General features: G+C 36.6%; 3 protein-coding genes, 1 long non-coding RNA gene and 1 other non-coding gene across 9 annotated transcripts; 2 read left to right on the top strand and 3 right to left on the bottom strand.

Annotated features, from left to right (window-relative positions):
- LOC104747425 lies at positions 108-10,548 on the bottom strand. Of its 5 annotated transcripts, XR_761153.2 has the most exons (6): positions 10,504-10,548; positions 10,174-10,289; positions 9,997-10,067; positions 9,862-9,891; positions 9,735-9,768; positions 108-580 (listed from the first exon to the last, which is right to left on the bottom strand). XR_761153.2 is itself a non-coding variant. In XM_010469051.2 (5 exons), exon 5 carries the CDS (start codon positions 9,714-9,716, stop codon positions 8,661-8,663), a length of 1,056 nt encoding a protein of 351 aa, XP_010467353.1. In that variant the 5' UTR covers positions 9,717-9,768; positions 9,862-9,891; positions 9,997-10,067; positions 10,174-10,289; positions 10,504-10,548; the 3' UTR covers positions 4,420-8,660. The 5 variants fall into 5 exon arrangements, 3 of the variants coding, with proteins under 3 accessions (XP_010467353.1, XP_010467351.1, XP_010467352.1); XR_761151.2 differs by lacking the exon at positions 9,862-9,891 and having other exon boundaries at positions 9,950-10,067; XM_010469051.2 differs by lacking the exon at positions 108-580 and having other exon boundaries at positions 4,420-9,768.
- Positions 13,222-14,831, bottom strand: LOC104747424. Its single transcript, XR_761150.2, has 5 exons — positions 14,472-14,831; positions 14,065-14,220; positions 13,858-13,967; positions 13,615-13,766; positions 13,222-13,525 (listed from the first exon to the last, which is right to left on the bottom strand). It is a non-coding gene; the product is annotated as an uncharacterized LOC104747424 (long non-coding RNA).
- LOC104747423 lies at positions 15,091-18,393 on the top strand. The gene is made up of 3 exons (XM_010469048.2): positions 15,091-15,474; positions 15,822-17,994; positions 18,086-18,393. The coding sequence occupies exons 1-3, from the start codon at positions 15,321-15,323 to the stop codon at positions 18,105-18,107; spliced, it is 2,349 nt and encodes a 782-aa protein (XP_010467350.1). The 5' UTR covers positions 15,091-15,320; the 3' UTR covers positions 18,108-18,393.
- On the top strand, positions 19,407-23,462 carry LOC104747422 (probable LRR receptor-like serine/threonine-protein kinase At2g16250). Its single transcript, XM_010469047.1, has 4 exons — positions 19,407-21,853; positions 22,093-22,218; positions 22,313-22,335; positions 22,594-23,462. The coding sequence occupies exons 1-4, from the start codon at positions 19,890-19,892 to the stop codon at positions 23,217-23,219; spliced, it is 2,739 nt and encodes a 912-aa protein (XP_010467349.1). The 5' UTR covers positions 19,407-19,889; the 3' UTR covers positions 23,220-23,462.
- Positions 23,680-23,751, bottom strand: TRNAQ-CUG. The gene has a single exon. It is a non-coding gene; the product is annotated as a tRNA-Gln (tRNA).

Genomic DNA, 25,384 nt, shown 5'->3' with positions numbered 1-25,384 from the left:
TTTGTAATTTTAAGTGTGTTAGCTTTCTCATTAGAGCTCATACAATCTATATACTATCATTATAAATCCAGAACATTTCCAAATAGACCAACATGTATAGACAGACATTTCAGTAGTCCCTTCTCATAAAGCTAAGGAGTACAAATCACTATTAAAATCAGTAATTCACACTTGCTAAGTTTTACAACATAGACAATTATTGAGCATATACTCAACAACTGTTGAAGAGTATATAACGAAAGAGATCATTGCATATCCGTAAATACCACCCTCACCTTAGCCTTAACTTGTTGGAGACTTAAAGCTTGGTTCTCCATAATAAAAACATATATTCATGCATCACAGTACTCATGCTGAGCTTCAGCTCAATCCAACCTCGTTTGCCAAACCAAACAATGCAACTTGTCACAATTTATTTTACTCTGCCAAATAGTCTCTGAAACATACAAATAAATGAAGAACTAACCGTTGGAAAAGCAATCCCACCGTTTGTTATCTATTCAGTAATACCTTAAATCTCTCCACAAAATTTTGTCCCAATCAGAATACTCCTGGGCCTCCAAATGTGTTCATAGATTTCCTGCAGTAAAACTGTTAGCCTATTAGGCTTGGTCTATTTTTTTAAATGCAGCAAATTAACTTAAAAATTTGATATGGAAGGAGATATGAATATTATTGGATATAAAAGTTAAGCTGTATTAATTCTTATAATTTGATTGGTTACCTGTTTTAACTGAGGTGTCAACTCTAGGATTCTCCAAAATGCTGATATGTCAACACTGGAGAAAATCACATCTAATTTTTATTGTATTGATAATATTGTGATTTGTATTATATGGGAAAAGGGTCATTTCATACTCGTACACACTCCGAAAGTGTGAATTGCTACCTGTAAAAATAGAGAGTGCCAATTTATACATGTACCCTAAGACATTTCAAATTTCATACCTATACTCACAAAATTGAGCCAATTTGACAGTCCACGTTAACGGATTTAAGTCAACCGTTAGAGATGCTGACTCAGAATCCACGTGTGTATTGCCTGCCATCGAAAATGCAAAACGACGTCGTTTTGTTTTCTTCAAGAAAAAACTTATGGAATATCCACACACTGGTGGTTCGAACCCACAACCTCTTCTGGGTTTAGCATAGGACTTAACCAATTTATCCCACAACAATACTGGAAAGAATCATACAAACTTATTAATATAAACCTAAGGTAGCATCCATCAAAATCGGAAAAAATGGTGGAAATCCCCACTCCCGCGGGTCGAACCAACGTCCTCAGATACAGACAGTATAGGACTTAACCAACTGATCCCACAACAATACACGGTCAAAACACACAAATTTATCTTTATAAACCTATAAAAATTCTAGGGTTCTTCTTCTTCTCTCAAATATAACTGATAAATTTAAAAATTTATATTTAAGTTATAAATTATAAATATAACTGATAATTAAACATAAATTTATAAATTAAATATAACTGAGAATATATTTATAAATTTAAATTTATAAATTAAATTAAATGAAATTATAAATTATAACTTTATATTTAATTCTCTGCTATAAATTATAATTTTATATTAAATTTATAATTTATAACTGAGAATATAAAGATAAATTTGTATAACTGTTAAATTTATAAATTTATAATTTATAACTGAGAATTAAATATAAATTTATAAATTAAATATAACTGAGAATATAATTATATTTAAATTAAATTAATTTATATTTAAAAATTAAATGAAATATTTATAAATCTTAAACTTTAAACCTTAAACTTTAAACATTTCATTTAACTGATAATTTATAAATTTATAAATATATTCTCAATTATATTTAATTTATAAATTTATATTTAATTCTCAGTTATAAATTATAAATTTATAATTTAAATATAAATTTATAAATTTATCAGTTATATTTGATAGAAGAAGAACCCTAGGATTTTTATTTTTCCCCCAATTCAAATTCATTTAATTGGGACTTAGATATCTTATAGGTTTATAAAGATAAATTTGTGTGCTATAACCAAGTATTGTTGTGGGAACAGTTGGTTAAGTCCTATACTGTATGTATCTGAGGACGCGAGTTCGACCCGTGGGAGTGAGGATTTCTACAACTTTTTTTCGATTTCGATGGATGCTATCTTAGGTTTATATCAATAAGTTTGTATGATTCTTTTGAGAGTTGTTGTGGGATAAACTGGTTAAGTCCTATGTTTAACATAGAAGAGGTCGTGGGTTCGAAACCACCACACAATTTTTTTTGAAGAAAACAAAACGACGACGTTTTGCATTTTCGATGGCAGTCAATATACACGTGGATTCTGAGTCAGCATTTCTAACGGTTGACTTAAATCTGTTAACGTTGACTGTGAAATTAGCTCAATTTTGTGAGTATAGGTATGAAATTTGAAATGTCTTAGGGTACATGTATAAATTGGCACTCCTTATTTGTACAGGTAGCAATTCGCACTTTCAGAGTGTGTACGGGTATGAAATGGCTATTTTCCCTGTATTATATTATAATCACATGATTTTTAATTGAGTAGGCGGTTTTGCCATAGGCTATGAATGGCAATAAGTTTTTCATTGGTTTTTAGTTTTTAGATTTTGGTTTTTGAATTTTTGTTTTTAAATTTTTGTTTTTTGGTTTTTGCTGTATATTTAAAAATTAATAAATTAAAAGTCAAAAATAAAAATTTACGCTGGAAAAAAAGGTTTTCCACAAAATCTCAAATTTATGGTTTTTAGTTTTTCTTTGAAATTTAGAAAAACCACTTAGAAACTAGTTTTCCTAATCTTTAGGGAATCCAATTTTTGAAAATCTTGAATGGTAAAGAAATAGATTTTCAAAAAATCAAAAACCAAAATCAACTTAAAAACTAGTTACCATTCAAGGCCATATTATAAGCTCTCTGATTTCCGTTTCTCCTTAATTATAAGCTCAATTTCTAAAATTTGTAATTCTCATGCTACACTTACGCTGTGGCTAATTCAATTTTTTTTTTGTGTTTGCATACATATCATCGTACTAATATTAAAAGAGTACACATTATAAAAAAAGTTACATAAGAATATTATTAAGTGTAAAACAAATCCAAAACAAATTCTTATGGGTATAAATGTCTAAAAAATTAGATATCTTAATCTTACTATCAAACATTGTCTTCAAATTTCATCATACTAACGAAATAGTTTTACAATAATTTATTGGCTTCAAATATATATACATAGAAACAAAATCTTTATAAAAAAAATTTACAATTTTCTCTAAATTTGTTTATAGAATTCAAAACAATATTTGTTTTTTTGTCAACCACAAGTTGATTAAAATAAACCTTTATGGTTGGTTGCCCAAACAAGAGAAAAAGATTCTATCAAATTCAAAACGAATTTAAAAGTGAAAAGATGAAATTAAAATGTTTCTCTTTGATCCACATATTTATGCTCAATAAAACATGAGAAATCATAAATATAATTTTAGATATGTTTTTACAAATAATCAATCTTACTAAGCACTGGTCAACATTTAAAAAAAAAAATATATAATAGAATAATAAAAGTTATTGTTAATTTTTTATAAAAAATTATTTTGTTTAAGATAATATTTTTTAATTGTTCTGTAAATCTATATATGTTTTTTGAATTTCTAATTATTTTAGAATATTATAGTATTTTATTTTTGAAGCTATATAAATTTAGTTTTACCAACCCACCAATATGAAAATTAAAACACATATTTTATTTTCATAGATCGAGTAATATAGCTTTGTTTTTAAAAATTCAAATCACAACATATGCAAAAAAAAATTCTGACTTTTATTAATGATAAGTATTATATGAAAATTCCAAACACTTTGTAAATAAAATAAAATAAATATGATATGAGATCATAATTTGAAATTTTAACAAAATATTTGAAATCTAGTTATTAAAAATAATTATATTGACTACTTGGATATAAAATCTTAGTTTTTGAAATTCTGATTTGTTTATTAAAAAAAACAAAATTGTAATTTTCGTCCACAATTTATTAGAGAGAGAAAATATTTTTTAACTAATAATTATTTAAAATCAATGGCATGACAATATAAAATTATAGTAAAAAATAAACTCTACTTGAAAAAAATTTATCCGTATCTTTAAAAAATCTTAGCAGTTAATTTTTTTTCTCAAGTACAAATTAGTTTTGATTTGAATAGATTTCTTTTTTCTAGATTTTTTTTTATATTTGATCTCTCAGCGTTTTTATTTTTTAATTAATTATATTTATTTATTTAATTAATTAATCTTAATTAAGTTTTTCTAATGGCAATTGAATGTATTTTTCTACACATTTTAAGATTAGTTTCATATTTGTACTTCTCAATTAATATAGTAGGATATCTAAATATGAAATAATAAATTATAAAAACATAGTACACTTTTTGTGTCGTAATATTAAATGTATAACATCATGTACTATTCAATAAATAGTAGTCTAACAAAAAACAAATATAACAGAAAAATAATACATAATATATATGCCTCATTTTCTAATATATATATACATATATATATATATACTACGGAAATATTGGACATTAAAGTGTGGAATTTGGTGTGACACCCCGGTTTGCAGAGAGTTTTGTAAGAATTGATTTGGCCACCTACGTTATCTTTTCTTGTCAAGGGTCTTGAGAAAACTCAAGAGTTAAGCATGCTTATACTGAAGTAGTTTCATGATGGGTGACCTTCCAGAAAGTGATTATCGGAACTATGCGAGTGAGGACAAAACACAAGGACATATTTTATGTGGTGATCTGTAGGGACGTAGCAAACCTACCATCGAAGTTGGAAAAATCCCGGAACCACATAAGTGTCGTCTTTGCCTTTTGTATTCGTCATAAGTACCTGGTTCATGCCTAACCATAAGAAAATCCGGACTCGTTCCGGTACACGCACCCTCCAAACTCGTGAAAATAGGCTACTAAGATCTGGTCGAGGACTGCTCTCTCATGTCAACAAGGAATATGCAGACTTGACCGAAAACTTCCCATCATACTGACCTCCCCATGATAGATGATCCCCTGCACCTGTCACATTATCAATAACCACTGAGCTCAGCTATAAAACCCTCTCTGCAGAGACATACGGTTCAATTTGGTCCCATCGCCAACCCCTGCAAATATGCCATACATCACAAACTGGGATGAGCTCTGCCCCCAAAGGAAGATTCACTTCACTCACTGACAAAAGGGATACATCTGAATACCCACATATCAGCCCAGAACCTGACATTCCTGCCATCTCCGACGACCCACCTGACATTCGGTACAACCACCTCTCCGAGACTGGTAGTCACACTTCTCCGCGTTGAGGACCAAGTACCCTTAGGCACCAGCCATGTACAATCACAAATATCCTTCACCTAGTATTTATCCCGTAGCACTTTAGTCCAGAGACTAAAGTGATCATGTAACATACGCCAAACCCAACTTTGCGAGGAGTGCTTTATTCATATTCTGCGAGGACCGTATCCCCAACCCACCCTCACTCTTAGGACGACAAACACGATCCCAACAGACGAGATGTTGACGCTTCTTAACTCCGTACTACCCCACAAAAAAGTTCTTGACACTTTATCTAAGCTGTCCATGATCGACTTTGGTAAGGATATGGTACTCATGGTATGAACCGGAATCGATTACATAACAGCTCTCGTCAATGTCAATCTGCCTGCAAAACTCAAACATTGGTTTCTCCAGCCTGTAGCTTCGATGAAACTCTCTCGAGAATCTCACCAAACGTTTCTTTATTAATCCGTTTTTGTAGGAATGGCATTCCAAGATACTTGCCCAGATCCTTTGTTGCTTTGATGCCACTCTCATCACTTATCAGTTTCTCCAAATCTCAACTCACATTACCTGAAAAGTAGATCTTCAACTTCTCCAAGATGACCTTCTGGCCTTGAGCCATACAAAATCTCTCTAACACTCTCCTTATCACGCGTATTTGTGCCACAGATGCTTCAGCAAACAAGATCAAGTCATCATCAAAGCAAATGTGAGACAACGTGATAGGCTTCCACTCCCCCGCATTAATAGACCGTCAATCAGGTGACACAATCTATCAGGACAGAGCATGAACAGATATGGTGACAAGGGGTCCCCATGTTGCAGTCCCCTCAACGGTTTAAACGAATCAGATTTCTCACCATTCCACAGAAGACTCATTGACGGACCAGTGACACAGGACATAATCCAATCCACCCATCTATCTGAAAACCTTGCTTCCTTGAGTGTATCTGCCAGGAAATCTCATCGGATCCTGTCATTGGCCTTCTCTAAATCTAGCTTCAGCAACATCCACCCTTTACGACACTTTTTACGATGCATCGAGTGCACCACCTCCTGTACCACTACAATATTATCGATGCTTAACCGCCCTGGGATAAAGCTGAATTGAGCCAGGCCAATTAACTTAGGCATTACCTGCTTCAAACGTAGCACCATGACTTTCATGATGACCTTGAAGAGCACATTATATAGACTTATTGGTCGAAACTGTATTATCCTCTCCAGATTTCCAACATTGGGATTCAAAACAACAAGTGCATCATTAAATCCTTCTGGTAAATGTCCAGTTTCAAAAAAGTCGAGTACACACTTTCTTCACTGAGCTTCCAACCGTCTCCCAACACTGTTGGTAAAACACCGGTTGGAAACCATCCGGACCAGGTGCTTTAAATTTACCCATACTGTTAATAGCACCCTCCACCTCCTGCTCAATGAAATACTTCTCCAGTACTCTCACTTCCTCACGATACAAACGCACAAAACCCTCCTGTGGCAACTGATCAACAATCAGGTCAACATCATCCATTGAATATAACCTTTTGTAACAATCCAGTGTCAGCTGTTCAAGTGCTTTAGCATCCGTAACCCAGCGTCGCTCTGCATTCTTCAACATCTCAATGCGATTCCTCCTTCTCCGAATTATTGTTGAGGTATGAAAAAGGTAGTATTCCGATCTCCCAGGACTATCCATTTTTCACAAGACTTTTGAAACCAAATGGTTTCCTCCTGCTCAAGGACCACATCAAACTACTTAGTGAGTTCTACCTCTTGTTGTAATAAGGCATCCGTTTTTTTGAATGTCCAACAAATCTTGAACCTGTTGGATCTCTCTCACCAACTCTTCCTTACGCTTTTGGACATCCCCAAATACCTCTTTGTTCCAAGATTTAAGCTTTTTCTGCAGTCGAAATAATGCTTGCGGAGTGGTAACTTGAGTGTCCCATGAGTTCCTCAACATCTCCTTGAAACTTTCGTGTTGCAGCCAAGCTGCCTCGAAACGAAAAGGTCATCTTCTCGGATCCACCTCTACCTCAGGGCTCAACTGAAGGAACAACAGAGCATGGTCCAAGGCAAGGAAAGGGAGATGCGAAACTGATGCATCCTGCCATTTCAGTCTCGCAGGAGCATTACAGAGAACACGATCTAACCTTTTAGCCACATAAGTACTCTCCACACACCTTCTTCTCCAGGTAAACTTACTTACCTTAAACCCCATGTTAATAAGGGAAGACGCATTTACCCATTTTCCAAACGCTAATGAGTCCAGACAACCTCCCGTTACCGCCTGTCCTCTCATCTAAGCGCATAATTGTGTTGAAGTCGCCTCCAAAAACAATCGGGTCCAAAATCCCGTGTAGCCTCTCCCTCAGTTTATCCAACAATCCACTACGCCTACTAACCGTTGGAGCAGCATATACCACCACCAGATGCATAATATCAGTACCCTCCCCCACTGTTGAGTAGATAAACTGATTCGTAGCTTCCACAACCTTAACCGGACCAACCCCCGAACGCCAAAGTAACCAAAGTCCACCAATTTGACCCACCGCATCCACCCGGAATGAATTATCAAATCCCAACCCCTGACAGATTCTTCCCGCTCTATCTCCTCCCGCATGCGTCTCGAACAAAGCTAAGATATCGGTCTTGAACTTCTTCAACATATACCGTATAAATCTTCCAAAATTGGGTTTATTCGCCCCTGGCAGTTCCAAATCCGAATATTCATCATCAAGATTACAAATAGGAATGATTGAACTACTGAGGCCAACCGTTAATCAACCCTCAACTCTACATCCCCGTCTGATGAGACCCAACGGTCAACAGAATCCCCTTGCCCCAGATTCAAACCCATCTCCAATTGAAACGGTCTCTAAGTATCCGCTCCGTCAGAAGTCTCAATCGGAGTCGATTCATCGGAATCTCCACTCCTGATATTTGGTATTCCATCCTTTCGACTAGCACCATCACTCTCGACTCGGGGACGTTTACCCGAGGTAGACAAACGGGTCTCCTCCTGAACTGGGCCAAAAATTAAACCTCTGGCAGGCCGATTAATTATGGATCCCGGCCCATTTGCACCACTAGGCTTTCTGACTCTGGCCCGTTTATCTTTTAAACCTTCTCTCGCGCCATTACCTGCCTTAGCAATTCCCCTGTTCGAATCCCCCTGCTTCACGCTAAATATTATCTTGCCATTATTATGGGGCAACTGAACATATTTTTTTTCCTTATTCTCCCCCCGAGATCCAACTCCTTCCCTTATTGGTAGCAAAGAAATATTTTCCCCTATCCCGTCAAAACTGTTTCAGACCGTAATTCTTGCACTTTCCTTAACTGTTGGGATCTCCTGCAGATTCCTGCCAAAACCTCCTCCCAAATTGCCTGCTGAAAAGGAAACTCGCTTGTTCTTCTTCTCCGACCGATTTCCCGATCGACGCACCACCGTGAACCCATCCTCGTCCTTATCTCTCCCACTAGACCGCCTTACCACCGAAGGGGAAACTGCGACCACCTCCTTCTCTGGTTCTCTCTGCGGGCATCCATGGACCAAATGTCCATATACCCCACAACCAGAACAAGTATTGGTTAAGCCTTCATACATTACGAAATAACGCTCACCATTAATGACCACTGACATCTTCAACGGATTCCTCAAATCAACCTCCACACATATGCGAGCAAAACGTGCTCTCTCAACATTCAGGGTCATCGGATCTATTCTGATCGGTTTCCCAAGACTACCAGCTATTCCCAGAAGGATAGATCTATGATAGAGATTGAACGGAATATGAGACAACCTATTCCAAACCGGCGTGGTAAAAATATCGTCCGTTAGTGGATCAAAGGACGGCGACCATGCTTGCACCATGAGGTAACTACCAAACGCTTTCCATGGTCCCCCTATGACAGCCGCCATATACTCCTCCTCAACTTCAAAACGAATAATGAAAAACTGTCTCGGAAGATCGAGAACAGTCATCCCTCCTCGCAGTTTCCACAGTTCCCAAAACTTCCTGCTTAGAACTGGGAGCGGAACATTTTGACCCAGCACCTTGACAATCATATACTGCTTCCACAGTCCATTCATGGCAACCAGAACATCATTATGAATGGTGATCACCGGTTCTCCATGATGCCCATCCGGAAACTCCACACGCAACCTCTCTGTTACATAGTCATCCGGTATAACCCCCTCCGGAGAAGGCCTATCTCCACTCAGACCCCCTGTCGCCTTCCTTACCCATGTTCCAGGGGTATCCGGTGGATCTCCCGGTGGAGGTCCCTTGTCTCTGATCTCCATCATCTCAATTTCGTAGTTGCTGGAAATTGCATCACTCATCGTCAAAAGATTGGATTGCATTAAGTAAAAATGACTAACCGTTGTTGTTCTCTCTTTTCTTCTTGTTATTCTCCTGCGTAAAACAAACAAAGAGAATTAAATTTGTTTTTATTTTTCTGCGAAGACTTGAGGAAAGGTTACATGAAGGAACTAAATCAAATTTTACCCAACAACACAGATCAATTGTTCCTAGAACCTGTAAGACAGTGGGAAATTAATAAGAAGAAGTCCATATGTGAGGTAGAGGTACCAACAGGATATCATGTCTTGTAAATGGCATAAAATGAGTTGATTATGATACAAATTGAGATTAGGAGACAATTTGAAACTCCATTGGCGGAAAGCTCTTTCTTTCATGTTGGAGACTAACCCCTACAGTTAGATGATAAACAAAAGATGTAAAAACCTCACGATCCATAAGCAATTGCTAGATAAAAAATTAGGTGAAAGAGTGGAGACTGTAATTTGGAATCTGAACCTGCAAATCCATAATTCTATATATGGATCTATCAGCCCATATATGAGAATAACCTTGAGAAATTACTCTAGCTTGATCTGTTGGATAAATAATTCCATGTCTGGGATATTAAAGCTCTGACATGAATATATAAAAATCATAATTAATATGAGTTAAAGATAAAATCTATGAATATGAACAAAAGTTTGAACATTCACATGACTGAGAATTGTAACTGTAGTGTAGATGAGCAGGAAAAAAACGATGGAAGAGAGAGGTTAGAGGAGATATAACAGATAAAATAAACTGAACTGGGATTTAAAATAAAAGAGGAATCGGTTGTAAAATCACCTTGAACGTGGAAGTGTTAGTGGGCGGAAAATTAGGGATACAACTCGATGAAGCATCATGGAGAAGACGAAGAAGTAAATAGTTTTTGTGTTTACAAATCATTTTTATGGACTTGGGCTTTATTAATAATAGCCCAAACATGTAACCATTTTTTTTTAATTTTCGTTCAGTTTTTCTTAGACTTGTAAACGTTTTTTATTGTTTCAGTTCGTGTAAATGTTTTCTTTGTTCGAAAGTAATGGGTAATTTTTTTTAATTTAGAAATACAAAATCTGATGTGGCAAAATCCACTGGCCAGGTGACTTATCTTATTATATAAAATTGGATTTTGAAAGTTAGTCATTAACAAGATTTTGACATGTGTTAAGTTTATATCAATCTGAGATTTTGACATTTGTAAAAGTTAATATTTAATAGTAAGGATTTGAGATTACAACAAAAACAAAATATTTTGTTTTAAACAATATTAATAATGTAAAAAGATAATTATCAAAAAAAATTACAAAAATTAATAGTTTTTTTAAAATAATTATAAGGAGATTATATATATAGATATATATCATAAAATTCGAAATTATAATATTATTTACTTATTTTTATTTTTAATTTATTAATTCTACAAAAAGATAGAAATAAGATTAAGGAAATATACAGTTAATTATTAATTTTAAATTTTGTAAATACTCACTTCTATATAAACATAGACTGACTCATACTTTTCATCTAACAAAATAATTTATTCAAAAATATTGTTTTCAACTTTGTTCTATTGGTAAAAAAATTTTAATGGACAGACAATTTCTTTTTATTTTGTAAACCAACATTTTCTCATACTTTCTCCTTTTTCTGTTTGTAATAGGTAAGATTAATATATTAACCCAAAAAGAGATTAATATATGTGTCTTCTTTTTCGAATACTGTATTTTAAAATTTAATGTAGTATTTTTAGATTGTTTTATTTAATTTATTTTTTCACCTTTGAATTATTTGGAATTCATTTATTATTGTGATTATAATTTTCTATTATTTCTTTATTTATGTCAAATTAATTTGCTTCTATTTTTTCAACCTTGATTGGTTGGTCATAGATCCTTTTTGTGCAAACATAATTGTTACCATTCGTTCAATCCCAAAGGGAGATAAAGAGTAGAAGCTCATCAACTTAATAGTTAGATAAAGTAGACTAATCAAACACAAGATTACAACAAACATAGATAGATAGATTGGAAAAACATAAATTGTTGTTGATAGATCAATAGGAGTTCGGAGACTGTGACACCCTGGTTTGCTGATAGGTTTAAAAGAATTGATTTGGCCACCTATGTCACCAAAGTGCACTTATCTTTTCGATCAAGAATCCTGAGAGAACTCCAGAGTTAAGCATACTTGAGCTGAAATAGTTTGAGGATGGGTGATTGTCGGAACTATGCGAGTGAGGACAAAACATAAGAAAAGATCATATAGTGATTTATAGGGGTAAGTATTTAGAGCCTCCTGGACGTAACAAACCGGCCGTCGGATATGAGTGGGCCAGAAGTAGACGTGGAGCCTACTGAGGAAGGTGAGCCCATGAACTAGGAGTGGACATGAGGCTCACTAAGCAAGGTGGCAGTCGGGCGTTCCAGAGACAAACGCTGCATCATGGTGTGTCAAAGAAATTTCCATGAATACATTGGAAAATTTAACATTAGTTACTATTAAAAGATTTTATGATGTTAGAAAAGGGTCTTTAGTTTCATTGGTTGTCGGAGCAAGTCATTTTGAGATAGCTAAAAACACGTGAACATGTTCTCTCTACACATGAGGAGGGCAGAGCCGAGGTTCTCTCTATGGTGGAGGAGGTTGGACGCAAGGTTATCTTCCCAAGGGAGAAAGGTGGAAGAGGTTGGACGCAAAATTATCTTCCCAAGGGAGGAAGGTGGAGCCAATGTTCTCTCCATGGTGGAGGAGGTTGGACGCAAGGTTCTCTCCATATGGGAGGAGGGCGGAGCCGAGGTTCTCTCCATTGTTGGTCATACACTATTGTGATGTTACATCATTGATTAGTATACTATGTAATATATTTTTTATTCAAAATTTTTTTGAGCCAATAATTTTAGTAATTAGAAGAACTATGCAAAATTGAAATTTAAAAGACATGTAATAATTGGTTTAATGTGTTCATACAAACATTTTTCTAGAAGGTGGAGCCATTGTGATGTTACAAACTATGCAAAAGTGAAAGTAAATAATATATTTATACCATACAGTATGTTTAGGTGTAAAAAATATGCTTTTAATAGTAACATACATAAAATATTTGTAAATAAATATAAATCCGTATATTATAGCAAAAATAAAACTTACAAATAACGTTGTTTATAAAACTTTAAACCCGCACATCGGACGGGTCCTTATCTAGTACTTTATAAGATAAAAGATTTGTTTTCGACAGCAAGAAGCATCACATATTAAGTCGTAAAATTGTAAAATAATTTCTTCTTTTTAATGTTTGCCAAAAAAAAAAAAAAATTCTTCTTTTTTAAGTACTTGCACATACGAGGCTGAGATCATCTTAAAATCAATATTATCTATCAAATGACTGATGTCTAAAAGCTTTATATTAGGGCATCTTTATAGGGATATCTTTTTTTAGTGTTCTTAGATTATATAAATTAGGAAAATAATCTAAGATCAGTCTTTAAGATCTTTTGCTCAAAAGTTAGTTATAGGGAGAACTAGTGTAAGATCATATGATTTATTAATATAATATTTGTATGAAACAATAAAACACTGTTGAGAATGAACTGCTTCTTGAAAACTATGATCATGAAAACTATGATCATGCTACTATCATTCATATTTGTGACGTGCAAAGGATGTTGACATAAAACATGAATCCAACGGAAAGGTCGGTAAACTGATACCACCAGTTGGAAGTACTTTCAGCACCCAATGAAGGCGTTTTCAGTTCTTCTATTGATCCTACCGTTGGAATGTTGTACTCTCTCTTCCTTGGCGTTGAGCTTGTTGCTTCATCCACCTATTTATTTACAATTTTGATAAATAAACAATTTTGTCCAATTCAATCATGTTATCATGAATAAAATAAAATTGAACAGATCGTGTTACCTTGTACTCGTGACCAAAACATTTTCCTGTCTTTTCTTTGATGTCTACTACGTTGCCATCATGGTGGCTTCTTAGTTCTTTCAAGTTTTCAGAACAAGGAGCGATTGTGGAATTAACATCCACTGATACGTCTTTATCGAGTTGTAAAGATTCTGCAAATTTAAAATGATTAGAGTCAAATATATAAGAGCATTGATTGATTGATTTATACATGAATGAGGAAAACTGAATTAGATTACTTACGGTCAATGGATGAGATGATATCGCTGTTTGCAGAATCCACATTGCTTAATGTGGTTGTGACCGCAGAAGAAAACTGCGCTCGTAGTTTCTCATTGTTTTCTATTGCTCCTCTGGTTTACCATTTACATAAAGAAGATCAGTTTGAATTTGGATGATATGTATATAGAAAATATTTGCAAGGAAGCATAGTAAGGTAAGGTGCATTACCGGATGATAGAATCCGCGGATGCAACATTTCTCTTCTCTACATAGAATATGCTCTTATTCAACCCACTTCTTTCACAACATCTTTCATCACACTCTCGTATTCTAACCACTCATCTTCATTTAGCTTCATTGTTAACATGTCTTTGCTTTTCCTATCTGATTAACCAAATTAAGAAAAAGAATCAACCAGCAATCTTCACGAAACAAAACCATCTAACCACAATGGTTCCCAAAGTTAAAGTTATAATTTTTGGGGGAAAGATCGAACTCAAATCAATAAGTTATAATTTTTGGGGGAAAGATTGAACTCAAATCAATAAAGCTTCAGACTTGCATATAAGAAGTATAAGTAAAACCTAAGAACCTATGATCCACAAATTTGAACATATAAGGAGAGAGATATAAACCTGTGAGATCACCGGTGATTAGAACGAGAGAAGGGTTGATAAGAGACAGAGCAGGACCAACGATGTTTTTGAAATCAATGGCTCTTTCGGGATGATGAACACTGAAATGGAGATCGGAAAGCTGAACAACCCAAATCAAGTCTTGCCCAGTTCTCGCTTCAATCACTCTTCTTCCAGATTCGTCAATCGAACCAGAGACCCTTGTACTAAACGAGATTAGGAGAAGGAGAATCGTAAACGAGATTCTTCTCCGATGAGAAACTGTTTTGTTTCTGAGCAAATCGTCGTCGTCGATGGAAGAAGATGAAACGAGAAAAATCTCTCGACCGACCAAAACAACAAGACTCACTGGAAGAAGAAACCAAATAAAACTCTCGACCCCCAAATACTTCTTTCCAATACCATTGCGACACGTCATAGAAGAACACACCTAACAACAGTTCCGAAATAGGAACATGTTTTATGATCTAAGCCCAATTTCGAATTATTTTGAATAAATATAAGCCCAAGAACACCCATAAAGATGTCCCTATAAAGATGGCCTTAACGATTGGGTCGTCAGACTCAGATCCAACAATTTTTGAAACACCCTTTTTTATATTCAGCAACGGTCAAAAATATCGAGTAGCCGTCGTTTAAATCCTCAGATCGATCTTTCCAAAAATTGCAACTAGCCGTTACGATTCTCTCTCTCTTTCTCTTCCTCCCCACTTTCAAACCTCTCTCTCAATCTTTAGAGCTTTCTTGACCTCTCTCTTGCAATTTTCTTCGTTCTTTGTTTCTTTTAACAACCCAAAGATTTCAGATTTGTTAACAAATTAAGGGGTTCCGAACAATTTGTATAAGTCAATGGCTTCTCCAACCAACAAAAATCCCTCTTTTTCTCCTCCAATCCCTAACAGACCAAACCCTAAACCAAGAAACTCTGAAGCCGGTGACCCGTTACGCCGGAGCTTTGGTGGCAATCCTTTTCCGGCGAATACAAAAGTCAATATCCCCTCAGGTTAGGGTCTTTCTCAATTCGTCCAATGTTTCGATTTTTAGATTAGGGTTTAACATAGTCTTTGCAGATTAAGGTTTTGCTCAGTTCCTCCAAAGTTTCGATTTTTAGATTAGGGTTGAACTTAGTCTATATCTGGAAAAGGTTTGCTCAATTCCTCAAAAGTTTTGATTTTTAGGGTTTAACTTAGTCTTTCTCAGGTAAAGGTATCTCTTTTTCGATTAATAGATGTGTTCGTTAACTCTTAGATTGATTCTATTGGCTAATCTTGGTTCTTGTAGATCTTAAGTTCAGAATCTTTGATATGTTCTTGCTGATTGAGGTGTTGTGATTTTTTTGATGTTCGTCAGAGTTTACTCGGAGGAACTCTTTTGGTGGAGAAGACAAAGAGAACGAGACCAAAGCTGTTACAACTCCAAAAGTTTCCAAGAACTTCATGTCACCAACAATCTCAGCAGTTTCTAAAATAAATCCATCGCCAAGGAAGAGAGTGTTGTCTGATAAAAACGAAATGTCTCGGTCCTTCTCTGATGTTAAAGGTCTTATCTTGGAAGACAACAAAAGAAGTCATCACCGTGCTAAGTCATGTGTTTCGTTTTCAGATGTCATACACTCCATTTGTATTGATGATAAGATGCAGTTTGAAGGGTCACATGACATGACTGTGACTGATTTTGATGAGAAGGAAGTTTATGAGAACAAAGGGATTACATATTCTGATCCAAGGTTCAGGATCAGTCCTCGTCCTTCTGTTCCATACGCATCTCCTGAATTTGCAGCTCGTGAAGTTGATACTACATTGTTGCCTCCTTATGATCCGAAGAAGAATTATCTGTCGCCGAGGCCTCAGTTCCTTCATTATAAGCCGAATCCAAGAATCGAGAAGCGTTATGATGAGTGCAAGCAGCTTGAGGAACTTTTCATCTCTGAAAGCTCTTCTTCGGAAACTGAATTGTCTGTAGAAGAATCTGATACATGTGAGGAACAGGACAAGGATGGAGCTGAGGCAGTAGTAAAAGATGAAACTGAAGAGGTGGAGCAATTGGAAGCAGAGAGTGATGAAGAAATGGTTTGTGAAAGCGTTAAAGAAACAAGTCAGATTCCAAAACAGTCTGGTTTCAGGAAATTCAAGTTCCTTGGTTGGTTTTTGGCTTTGGCCATGGCGTATTTGTTAGTTTCAGCGACCTTTTCTCCACCGATGATCTCAACTTTCAACGAGTTCCATATCCCAAAAGAAATCACAGAGTTTGCAAAAGCTAATAACTTGGACAAGTTGAGTGAAAAGTTTTGGACTTTGATAGATTCATCACTTGTGTACATGGATAAGCTGATCTCAAGTCTTGGAGGAGGTAATGAGGAATATGGTCAGTTGCAATTTCATAACTTGACGTATACTCTGGAGGATAATACTGTTTTCCAGCCAACAAGAGATAAAATCATTGAAGAACCACTACAAGAGAAGAGCACAGTTGAAACCAATCTTTTAGATGTCTATGGAGAGGATGGTTCTGTCAATGTCTATGGAGAGGATGTCTATGGAGAGGATGGTTCTGTTAATGAAGAACCATTACAAGAGACGAGCACAGTTGAAACCAATCTTTTAGATGTCTATGGAGAGGATGGTTCTATCAATGTCTATGGAGAAGATGTCTATGGAGAGGATGGTTCTGTCAATGGATCTGAGCTAAAGAGTGGAGGAGAGGAGAAATCAGATGGGGATGCAGAAACTAATGAATCTGATGAACAGACTGAGGTGAGATGGAACACAGATATAGAGCTGAGTGAAGTTGAAGGGAACTTGAATGCTCTTTCCGGAAATGGCTTCGAGTGGAACACTGAAGAACAGAGAGAGTCTGAGGTGACTCCTGAAGAAAAGCTTGAGACAGGATCATCCAAAAAGGACCAGGAGGAGCTGGAAGAAGCTGAATCAGAAGCTATCTACATTAACCAGCATGCTGAATCCGTTGCCATCAATCTCCACCAGCAAAAAGAGAGTGAGATACTTGCTGCTGAAAGTGAAGGTATTGGAGAAATTGGTCATGATGTTCTTCATCTTGAAGTAAGTTCTTCTAACAAGGCTGATAGTGATTTAGCCAAAGCTGATGCTGAAAGTGGAACAGAAGAAGCTTTTGGAGAAAATGCAACAGAAACTAGTGATGATGTTCATCCTGAAGTAAGGTCTGATAATGATTCAGTCAAGGCTACGATAGTATTGTCCTCGACTATGCTGGCTCTACTCGCAGCGGTTGCCTACATGTACGTTAAGAAGTTAAAATCTGTGGCTGCATCCGCTGAGACCATCATCGAGGATGTACCAGTAGAGAATCTGACAAAAGAAAAGCTTTCTTCACTTAACTTCGAGGCCGAAGGAGGCAAGAAGAATACCAACAGTAGCAGTAGCAAGTTGAGGAGAGAATCAATGGCTTCTTCAGCATCAGAGTACTCTGTTGGCTCCTTTTCTTACGGAAGTTTCACAACTTATGAGAAAATGAAGAACATCATGACCAATTTCTTATCAAAAGTGTAAGTACCATCATCAAATCAGTGATGATCACTTAAATACAAAAGTTTTTGCATCGTTTTAACACTAACCCGTTTTATGGATTATACACAGGGTGATAGAGAAGAAGAGATGATTACACCAGTGAGACGTTCAAGCCGGATTAGGAACAAACCATCTGGGCTATGATAAAGAGAGACAGACTTGTCAATTCATTCATTGCACCATTCTGCAATCTTTTAGTTTCCTATGAATTAGAATTAGTTTTTTTTTTTCACTTCTATAAATCTCCTGATTTGTACCAAACTTGATTCAATCTTGAATTGATTCAATCCAAAGTTTTCTTTGTTGAAACAATGTCTCTCAATTCATCATGTTCGTTTAGAAAGCTGCTCAAGTTTTCTTCTTGCTCACTCTCTCGCCTCCAATGTTCAGTGAGTAGAAGCTTAAATCGAGTTTCAAAGGTTCTATTTTTTTTTTCTCCCAAGATTCATAATTTGGTTTTGTTTCATATCAGCGATTCAATTTCAGTTTCTAGTTTGTGGGTTTGTCGGATATGGTGGATTGGACTTGGGAAGTTTAATCGATTTTGATGTCAGAAACATAAGTGTAAGTACCATCACTGGATTGGACGGAGCATAAGTTGTCCTCCAGAAACATTTGATTGATGATGTCTGGTGAAAATTTAAACATTAATCCCATGAACATACGCTAGAATGAGACCGTTCTCACGATATTCAATGTTACCTAGATTAGCATAGAACTCGTATACTACTTTCATTGACAAAGAAACCCACATCAATAACTGTATGAATAAGAGATTTTGTGCCTTCAAGATACATAAACTTCTGTTGAATGAATTGAAGACGAGCAAGAGATTTGAAGTTTCCTTAGCTAAGAATGTGACGAAGCAAATCGTTGAGTGAGGGGAAGAGTCAACCACTTCTTGGCGGACCCATGTTGCCATGTTGGAGAATATATTTATATACTGCCAGTTAAATGTTATACTCCGCTAGCTGATTTGGTTGTGTGCTTGTGAATTGAATTGACGTTACAGTGATTTTGTATAGTTATATTTCGTAATTACTTTTTGAAGGAATTAACAGAAGATTTTTAGAAAGCAATAAAAAAAGATTCTCTCAATCGGCCAAGTATGGTGAAATTTAGGAGGAGAGATATATTACTCCTTAAATATATGAAGGGATGACAATAAATATATACAGAGGGATAATAATAAAATCTGAAAAAAAAAAAAAAAAACTTTTGTTCCCAACCTTTTTATAGGAATAGTAATTGCGCCAACTAAGCCTTATAGCGGGGTTACCAAGTCAAACCACACTTGGTTATTTTTTTTTAAATATTGAATTTCAAAAAGTTATTAATCAAATCAGATTCATACAGTATTAAAATAAATAAAAAGAATTAATTTCGAAGTTTCTTCTAAAGACGAGAGAGGAGTGTCACAGTCTACAGTTGTTTTCTCAACAATCTCGATCTTCTTCTTCTTCTTCTTCTTCTTCTTCTTCTCTCTCTTTAAAGATTTTTTTTTTTCGCACAGAACAAACAAATCACTTTTATGTGTGTTTTGTCTGATTTTAAGGATTAGTGAATTTTTCTACTTTAATTCTTTTTTTTTTCTCTCATAAATTAGGATTTAGAGAGAGAGGGAAGAGAGAGAAAGAAAGAAAGAGAGGTGCTTTAATGTCTGTGAAGGTAGGAGCTGTATTTGGATCCAGAAACAGAGCAAACCCAGTTCGATATCTGTCTCTTTCATCTTCTCTAAATATCGAAAGACTTGATTTTTATTAGGGTTGTGGGATTTGGGTATTTCGCTTAAATCTCTCTCTCTCTCTCTCTCTGGGGTTTGTGAGTGATGAGTGTGTGTGTTGATGGGTCGTTGGATTGAGTTTGATAAGCAATGGTTGATCAAAGAAGAAGCGCATTGGGTTTTTTCTTGTGTTTGGTACTGTTTGACTCTGTTGTTGTTGCTGGCCAAACACGGACTCGATTTAGTGAGAGACTCACTCTGCTTAACCTCAGGTCTTCTTTAGGGTTAAAAGGAACAGATTGGCCAATCAAAGGTGATCCTTGTGGTGTGTGGAGAGGGATACAATGTGAGAACGGTAGTATCACTGGGATCAACGTTTCAGGGTTCAGGAGAACAAGAATTGGTAAGCAAAACCCACAATTCGCTGTTGATCCTCTTCGTAATCTTACTCGTTTGGTATACTTCAACGCCTCTGGGTTAGCACTTCCTGGGAGTATACCTGAGTGGTTTGGTGTTACTTTGTTGACATTGCAAGTGTTGGATCTTAGTTCTTGCTCTGTTAGTGGTGCTGTTCCTTTTACTCTTGGTAACCTTACTAGTTTGAAGACTTTGAATCTGTCTCAGAACAGTCTTACAAGTTTAGTTCCCAGCAGTTTAGGGCAGTTGTTGAATCTATCAGAGCTTGATCTCTCTAAGAACTCACTCACTGGGACTCTTCCTCCATCTTTTAGCTCTCTGAAGAATCTGTTGACTCTTGATGTTTCTTCTAATTACCTTACTGGACCTATCCCTCCAGGTTTAGGAACGTTATCGAAGCTTATCCATCTGAATTTTTCAAGTAATAGTTTCTCGTCTCCGATTCCTTCAGAGCTAGGTGGTCTTGTCAATCTTGTTGACCTTGATCTCAGCATCAATTCATTGTCTGGTTCAGTTCCTCAGGAGTTGAGTAAGTTAAGGAAGTTGCAGCTAATGGCGATTGGCGATAACTTGTTAAGTGGAACTTTACCAGTAGATTTGTGCAGTGCTGAGAGCCAACTACAAAGTCTAGTTTTTAGGGAGAATGTTATCTCCGGTAGTGTACCTGATCTCTGTTGGTCGTTACCCAGATTACGGATACTTGACATTGCTAAGAACAACTTCACAGGAATGCTACCAAATTCTAGCTCTGATCCAGACCAGATAGCTACTACTACAGTTGTTGATATCTCATCTAACACATTCTATGGAGAGCTCACAGCGATTCTTAGAAGGTTCAGGGAGATAAACCTCTCGGGTAATTACTTCGAAGGTAAGGTTCCGGACTATGTGGTAGGGAAAAATGTGTCTGTTACAAGCAATTGTCTTCAAAATGAGAGGAGACAGAAGCCGTCAGCAATTTGTGCAGCATTCTATAAATCTAGAGGGTTAGATTTTGATGATTTTGGACGTCCTAACTCTACACAACCTACATCAAGAAAAGCTTCTTCAGGGATAAGCCACAGAACTGTAATTATAATTGCAGCAGTGGCAGGTGGGATTGGTTTTATTCTGATATTTGTCATCTTGCCAATTCTTTTGGTTGTGTGTATACGCCGAAGACGCAGAGCGGCACAAAGTGGAAATGTTGACAGGCCTAAGCCTGCAGGGGAAGCTTCACAACAACCACCTAAAGGAGCACAGACTTTTGATTTGTCACGTCTTGGAAATGCTTTTTCTTATGAGCAGCTGCTCCAGGCAACAGCGGAGTTCAATGATGGCAGTCTGATAAAACGTGGCCACTCTGGGAGTTTGTTTCGTGGTTTCTTGGAAAATGGTACACCTATTGTTATAAAAAAGATTGATGTGCGGGAAAGTAAAAGTGAAGGGTATATATCAGAACTGGAGTTGTTTAGTAAGGCTGCACACCAGAGGCTGGTTCCCTTTTTAGGACACTGCTTGGAGAATGAGAGCCAAAAGTATCTGGTATACAAGTTTATGAGAAACGGTGATTTGGCTAGTGCTTTGTTCAGGAAACCCGACAACGAAGGTGATGGATTGAAGTCTTTGGATTGGATAACAAGGTTGAAAATTGCTCTTGGTGCAGCAGAGGGACTATCTTATTTGCATCATGAGTGTTCACCACCTCTAGTTCATAGGTACTACTTGTCTCCTTCTCAGCTTTTTGTAATATAATCTTGATACTATTTAAAGCATATTGACATAGCAAGACATAGTATATATATGTAGCATGTGTGAACTAGGTTTGAATCCTCCACTAAGTTACATTGATGTAGCAGCCCATTGATGTTATCTGCTCCTAAATTACTTGTTGCTATGTTTTCCTAGTAAGCACAAAACCGAGAGTATTCATTTGTGTGTGTTCAATGTTGTATAGGGACGTACAGGCAAGTAGCATACTTCTTGATGATAAATTTGAGGTACGTCTGGGAAGCCTAAGTGAGGCATATGCTCAAGGTGATGCTTATCAAAGCAGGATTTCTCGTTTACTTCGGTTACCACAGTAAGTGCTTATGACATTAACAAACCTTCTGGTCCTTGTGTTATAATTTGAATATTTACTAATGCGTCTCCATCTTCTTTTCCCACTATTGCAGATCAACTGAACCATCATCTTCAGGTATATATACTTCGGATCATAAAACCTTCCATCATAATATGAACTTTAGTTTAAAAACGATCTACATTTTGAAGTGTAACGTTTCAATTGCTTCTTTCATAATAGAACATTAAGTTAATAGGTTCTAGGAATGTATCAAAGGAGCCGGTTCGTGGATGTAGTATCTGAATGAAAGAAACCAAATCTATTGCTTTGTAAGATTAACCGAATAGGTTTGGGGATTTTTCGAAGACATCTGATTGTTTTCCTCTCTTTTAGGTGCAGCAAATGCAACATGTTCCTATGATGTCTACTGCTTCGGCAAAGTATTACTAGAGCTAGTAACGGGGAAGCTCGGGATCAGTTCGCCAGACAACGCAATAGCAAGAGAGTACATGGAAGAAGCTTTGCCATACATCAGCACAAACGAAAAGGAACTAGTAACCAAGATCATAGACCCATCATTAATGGTAGACGAAGACCTTCTAGAAGAAGTATGGGCAATGGCTATCATTGCAAAGTCATGCCTAAACCCAAAACCAACAAGACGACCGTTAATGAGACACATTGTGAACGCACTTGAGAACCCACTGAAAGTAGTAAGAGAAGATACCAACTCGGGTTCAGGCTCTTCCCGGTTGAGAACAAACTCGTCAAGAGGGTCTTGGAATGCTGCTATATTCGGGAGCTGGAGGCAGAGCGCGTCAGATGTAACAGCGGTTCAAGCAGGGGCAACAACAAGTGGTAATAATGGTGGTGGTGGTGGTAATGGTTTGAGGAACTCGGGGTCGCAAGGAAGCAGTGGAAGGAACAATAACAATGGGAACTCATCGTCGAGAAGACGGCAGTCTAGTGAGATTGTGCCTGAACCTGCTGCTTATGGAGTAGTAGAGGATAATTTATGATTCGTTTCAGTCGATTCTTTGTGTCGATAATAACAGAGGCAAAGAGAGTCCTCAAAGGTAGCATAAATGTTAGAAGGGAGGATTTGTTTTTTTTTTTTTTCTTTGTTTTTGTCTTTAATTTTTTTTTATGTTTCTTGGGGTTAGGATTGGTGGAGTTAGAATTTGTAGTTCATTTTTTTTCCTTTACTTAATTTTGGTTTTTGGTTTAACGAGGATTTTTTTTGTAAATTGTAATTCTTGGAGATTGGGTTTTGTTTTTTTTGGTTTCTTTCTTATTGAAAGAAAGACCAGAAAACAAGAAAAAGGTTGGGTTCGTTTTACATTTGTTTCTCAGTTCCAACTTTTACTTCTTTCCTTTTTCTTGGATCTGATTTCGTACGTGTGGTGAAGCTCTATGATGACTGTTTTATTCGCACGTGGGAAGCTTGAAAATAAAAGGAAAGATTTAACAAAAAGAAGAAGGTTCTACCGAGAATTGAACTCGGGTTACTGGATTCAGAGTCCAATGTCCTAACCGCTAGACCATAGAACCATTTTGCCTTATGACATCAAATAATGTTTATATCTGATAAAACCAAATAATGTGTACATTTAAGCTACTTTGTTTTGAGTTAGGTTCCATGGAAACTCTCCCCGTTTTTTGTTTCTAAAACGTTTAGAAATCAGAAACTCTACGAAACATGAAAAATGTTACCTAAAACTTAAAAGTTTAATATTTTGAAAATATCTTATTTATCTATCTTTATGCTTTACATATCCTATGAGCTGTTAAACATGTTTTTGTGTATAAATTTATAGGTGACTTGATATTGTTTCAGCAAAATTTATATTTCTGGGTCTAAGAAAGAAGGATTGACGTTGAAAGACCTTGATTTGATGTTGTTTGAGTGAATTTTTGAAGTTTAAAGAAAAAAGATCGACGACAAACACATTATTTATTAGCTATACATGTGTTCATATTACTTTCTCTGCAAGTAATTTGCAATTTTGTAGTATCAAAGATTTTGATTCGAGAAGTTTCAATAAATGTGGATCAAAAATCGAGTAAGTATACATGTGAAAGTATCAATAATTGAGTGCATGTGGTAACTATGATGATCCATAAATTTTTACGAGAAAAGAGACAATGATTTTGGTCTTGGAGTTTGATGGGTTACCAAGTTATATGGTTATCTAAAAAAAATGTTTAAAATAATTATTCAGTGGAAGAATATGAGAATGATGACGAGGAAGAGGAAGAAGAAGAGTATAACGAAGAACCGGACGGTAAAAGTATGATGATAATTATCATGAAATTTGACAATGGAAATTACGAGAAAGAATATGAAGAGTAAAAAAACAACGGAAAGAAACACGAAGACATAGATAGGTTCGATCAATTAAATATAAGAAAACGAGATTAAATAATGATTCTAAAAGTGTTTCGTTTGTTTGGTGGTAAAAGAAATGGTTTAGTATATGCAAGGTCAACAGTTCGAATGTCCTATACGTCTCGCCAGGACGTCCTGAAATGACCGCACCCGGATTCCCAATCCTCACACAGGATCCACGGGAAACTATCTCACCGGAACCCTATAATTCCGACAAGACAACCGGCGTAGAAATTGCTCCTTACAAAAAAAACTCCCACAAACACACCAAACCCCACCTCATCTAGTGACTGAGTCGCACAACCAATCATCCCTAGCGACCGAGTAACAAGAGAGGTGGGCTGGAATATTTGATTCCGTCCAGCCATGAACAACACTTCCCCACAAATACTCCACTTCACTATAAACTCCTCTAATGCCCTTGATGCCCCCGACATTACTTCCGTCGATCTCTTGTGTCCGGCGGCCGGAGGTGGTGGCTGGCTGAACGGCGGCCGGAGGTGGAGGTGGTAAACGACGGCCGGTGGCTGGACGGAGGTTGGAGTTGGTGGTGGCTGACAGCCGGACTTGACCGGTAGCCGTTGGCCAGAGTTGGCCGGTGGTCGGAGTTGGCCGGTGGTCGGAGTTGGCCGGTGGCCGGTGATCGGAGTTGGTCGTTGGCCGGTGGATGGAGTTGGCCGGAGGCTGGACGGCGGTTGGTGGTGGACGGCTGAACGACGGTGGTGGCTGGACGGAGGCCGGTGGTTGTGGTTGATGGAGGTGGTGGTGGTAGATAATGGTAGGAGGTGGTGTGAT

The sequence above is a fragment of the Camelina sativa genome, chromosome 15 (genome assembly GCF_000633955.1).
Source record: "Camelina sativa cultivar DH55 chromosome 15, Cs, whole genome shotgun sequence".
Classification (NCBI taxonomy): Eukaryota; Viridiplantae; Streptophyta; class Magnoliopsida; order Brassicales; family Brassicaceae; genus Camelina; species Camelina sativa.
This window is presented reverse-complemented; position numbering and strand designations above follow the sequence as displayed.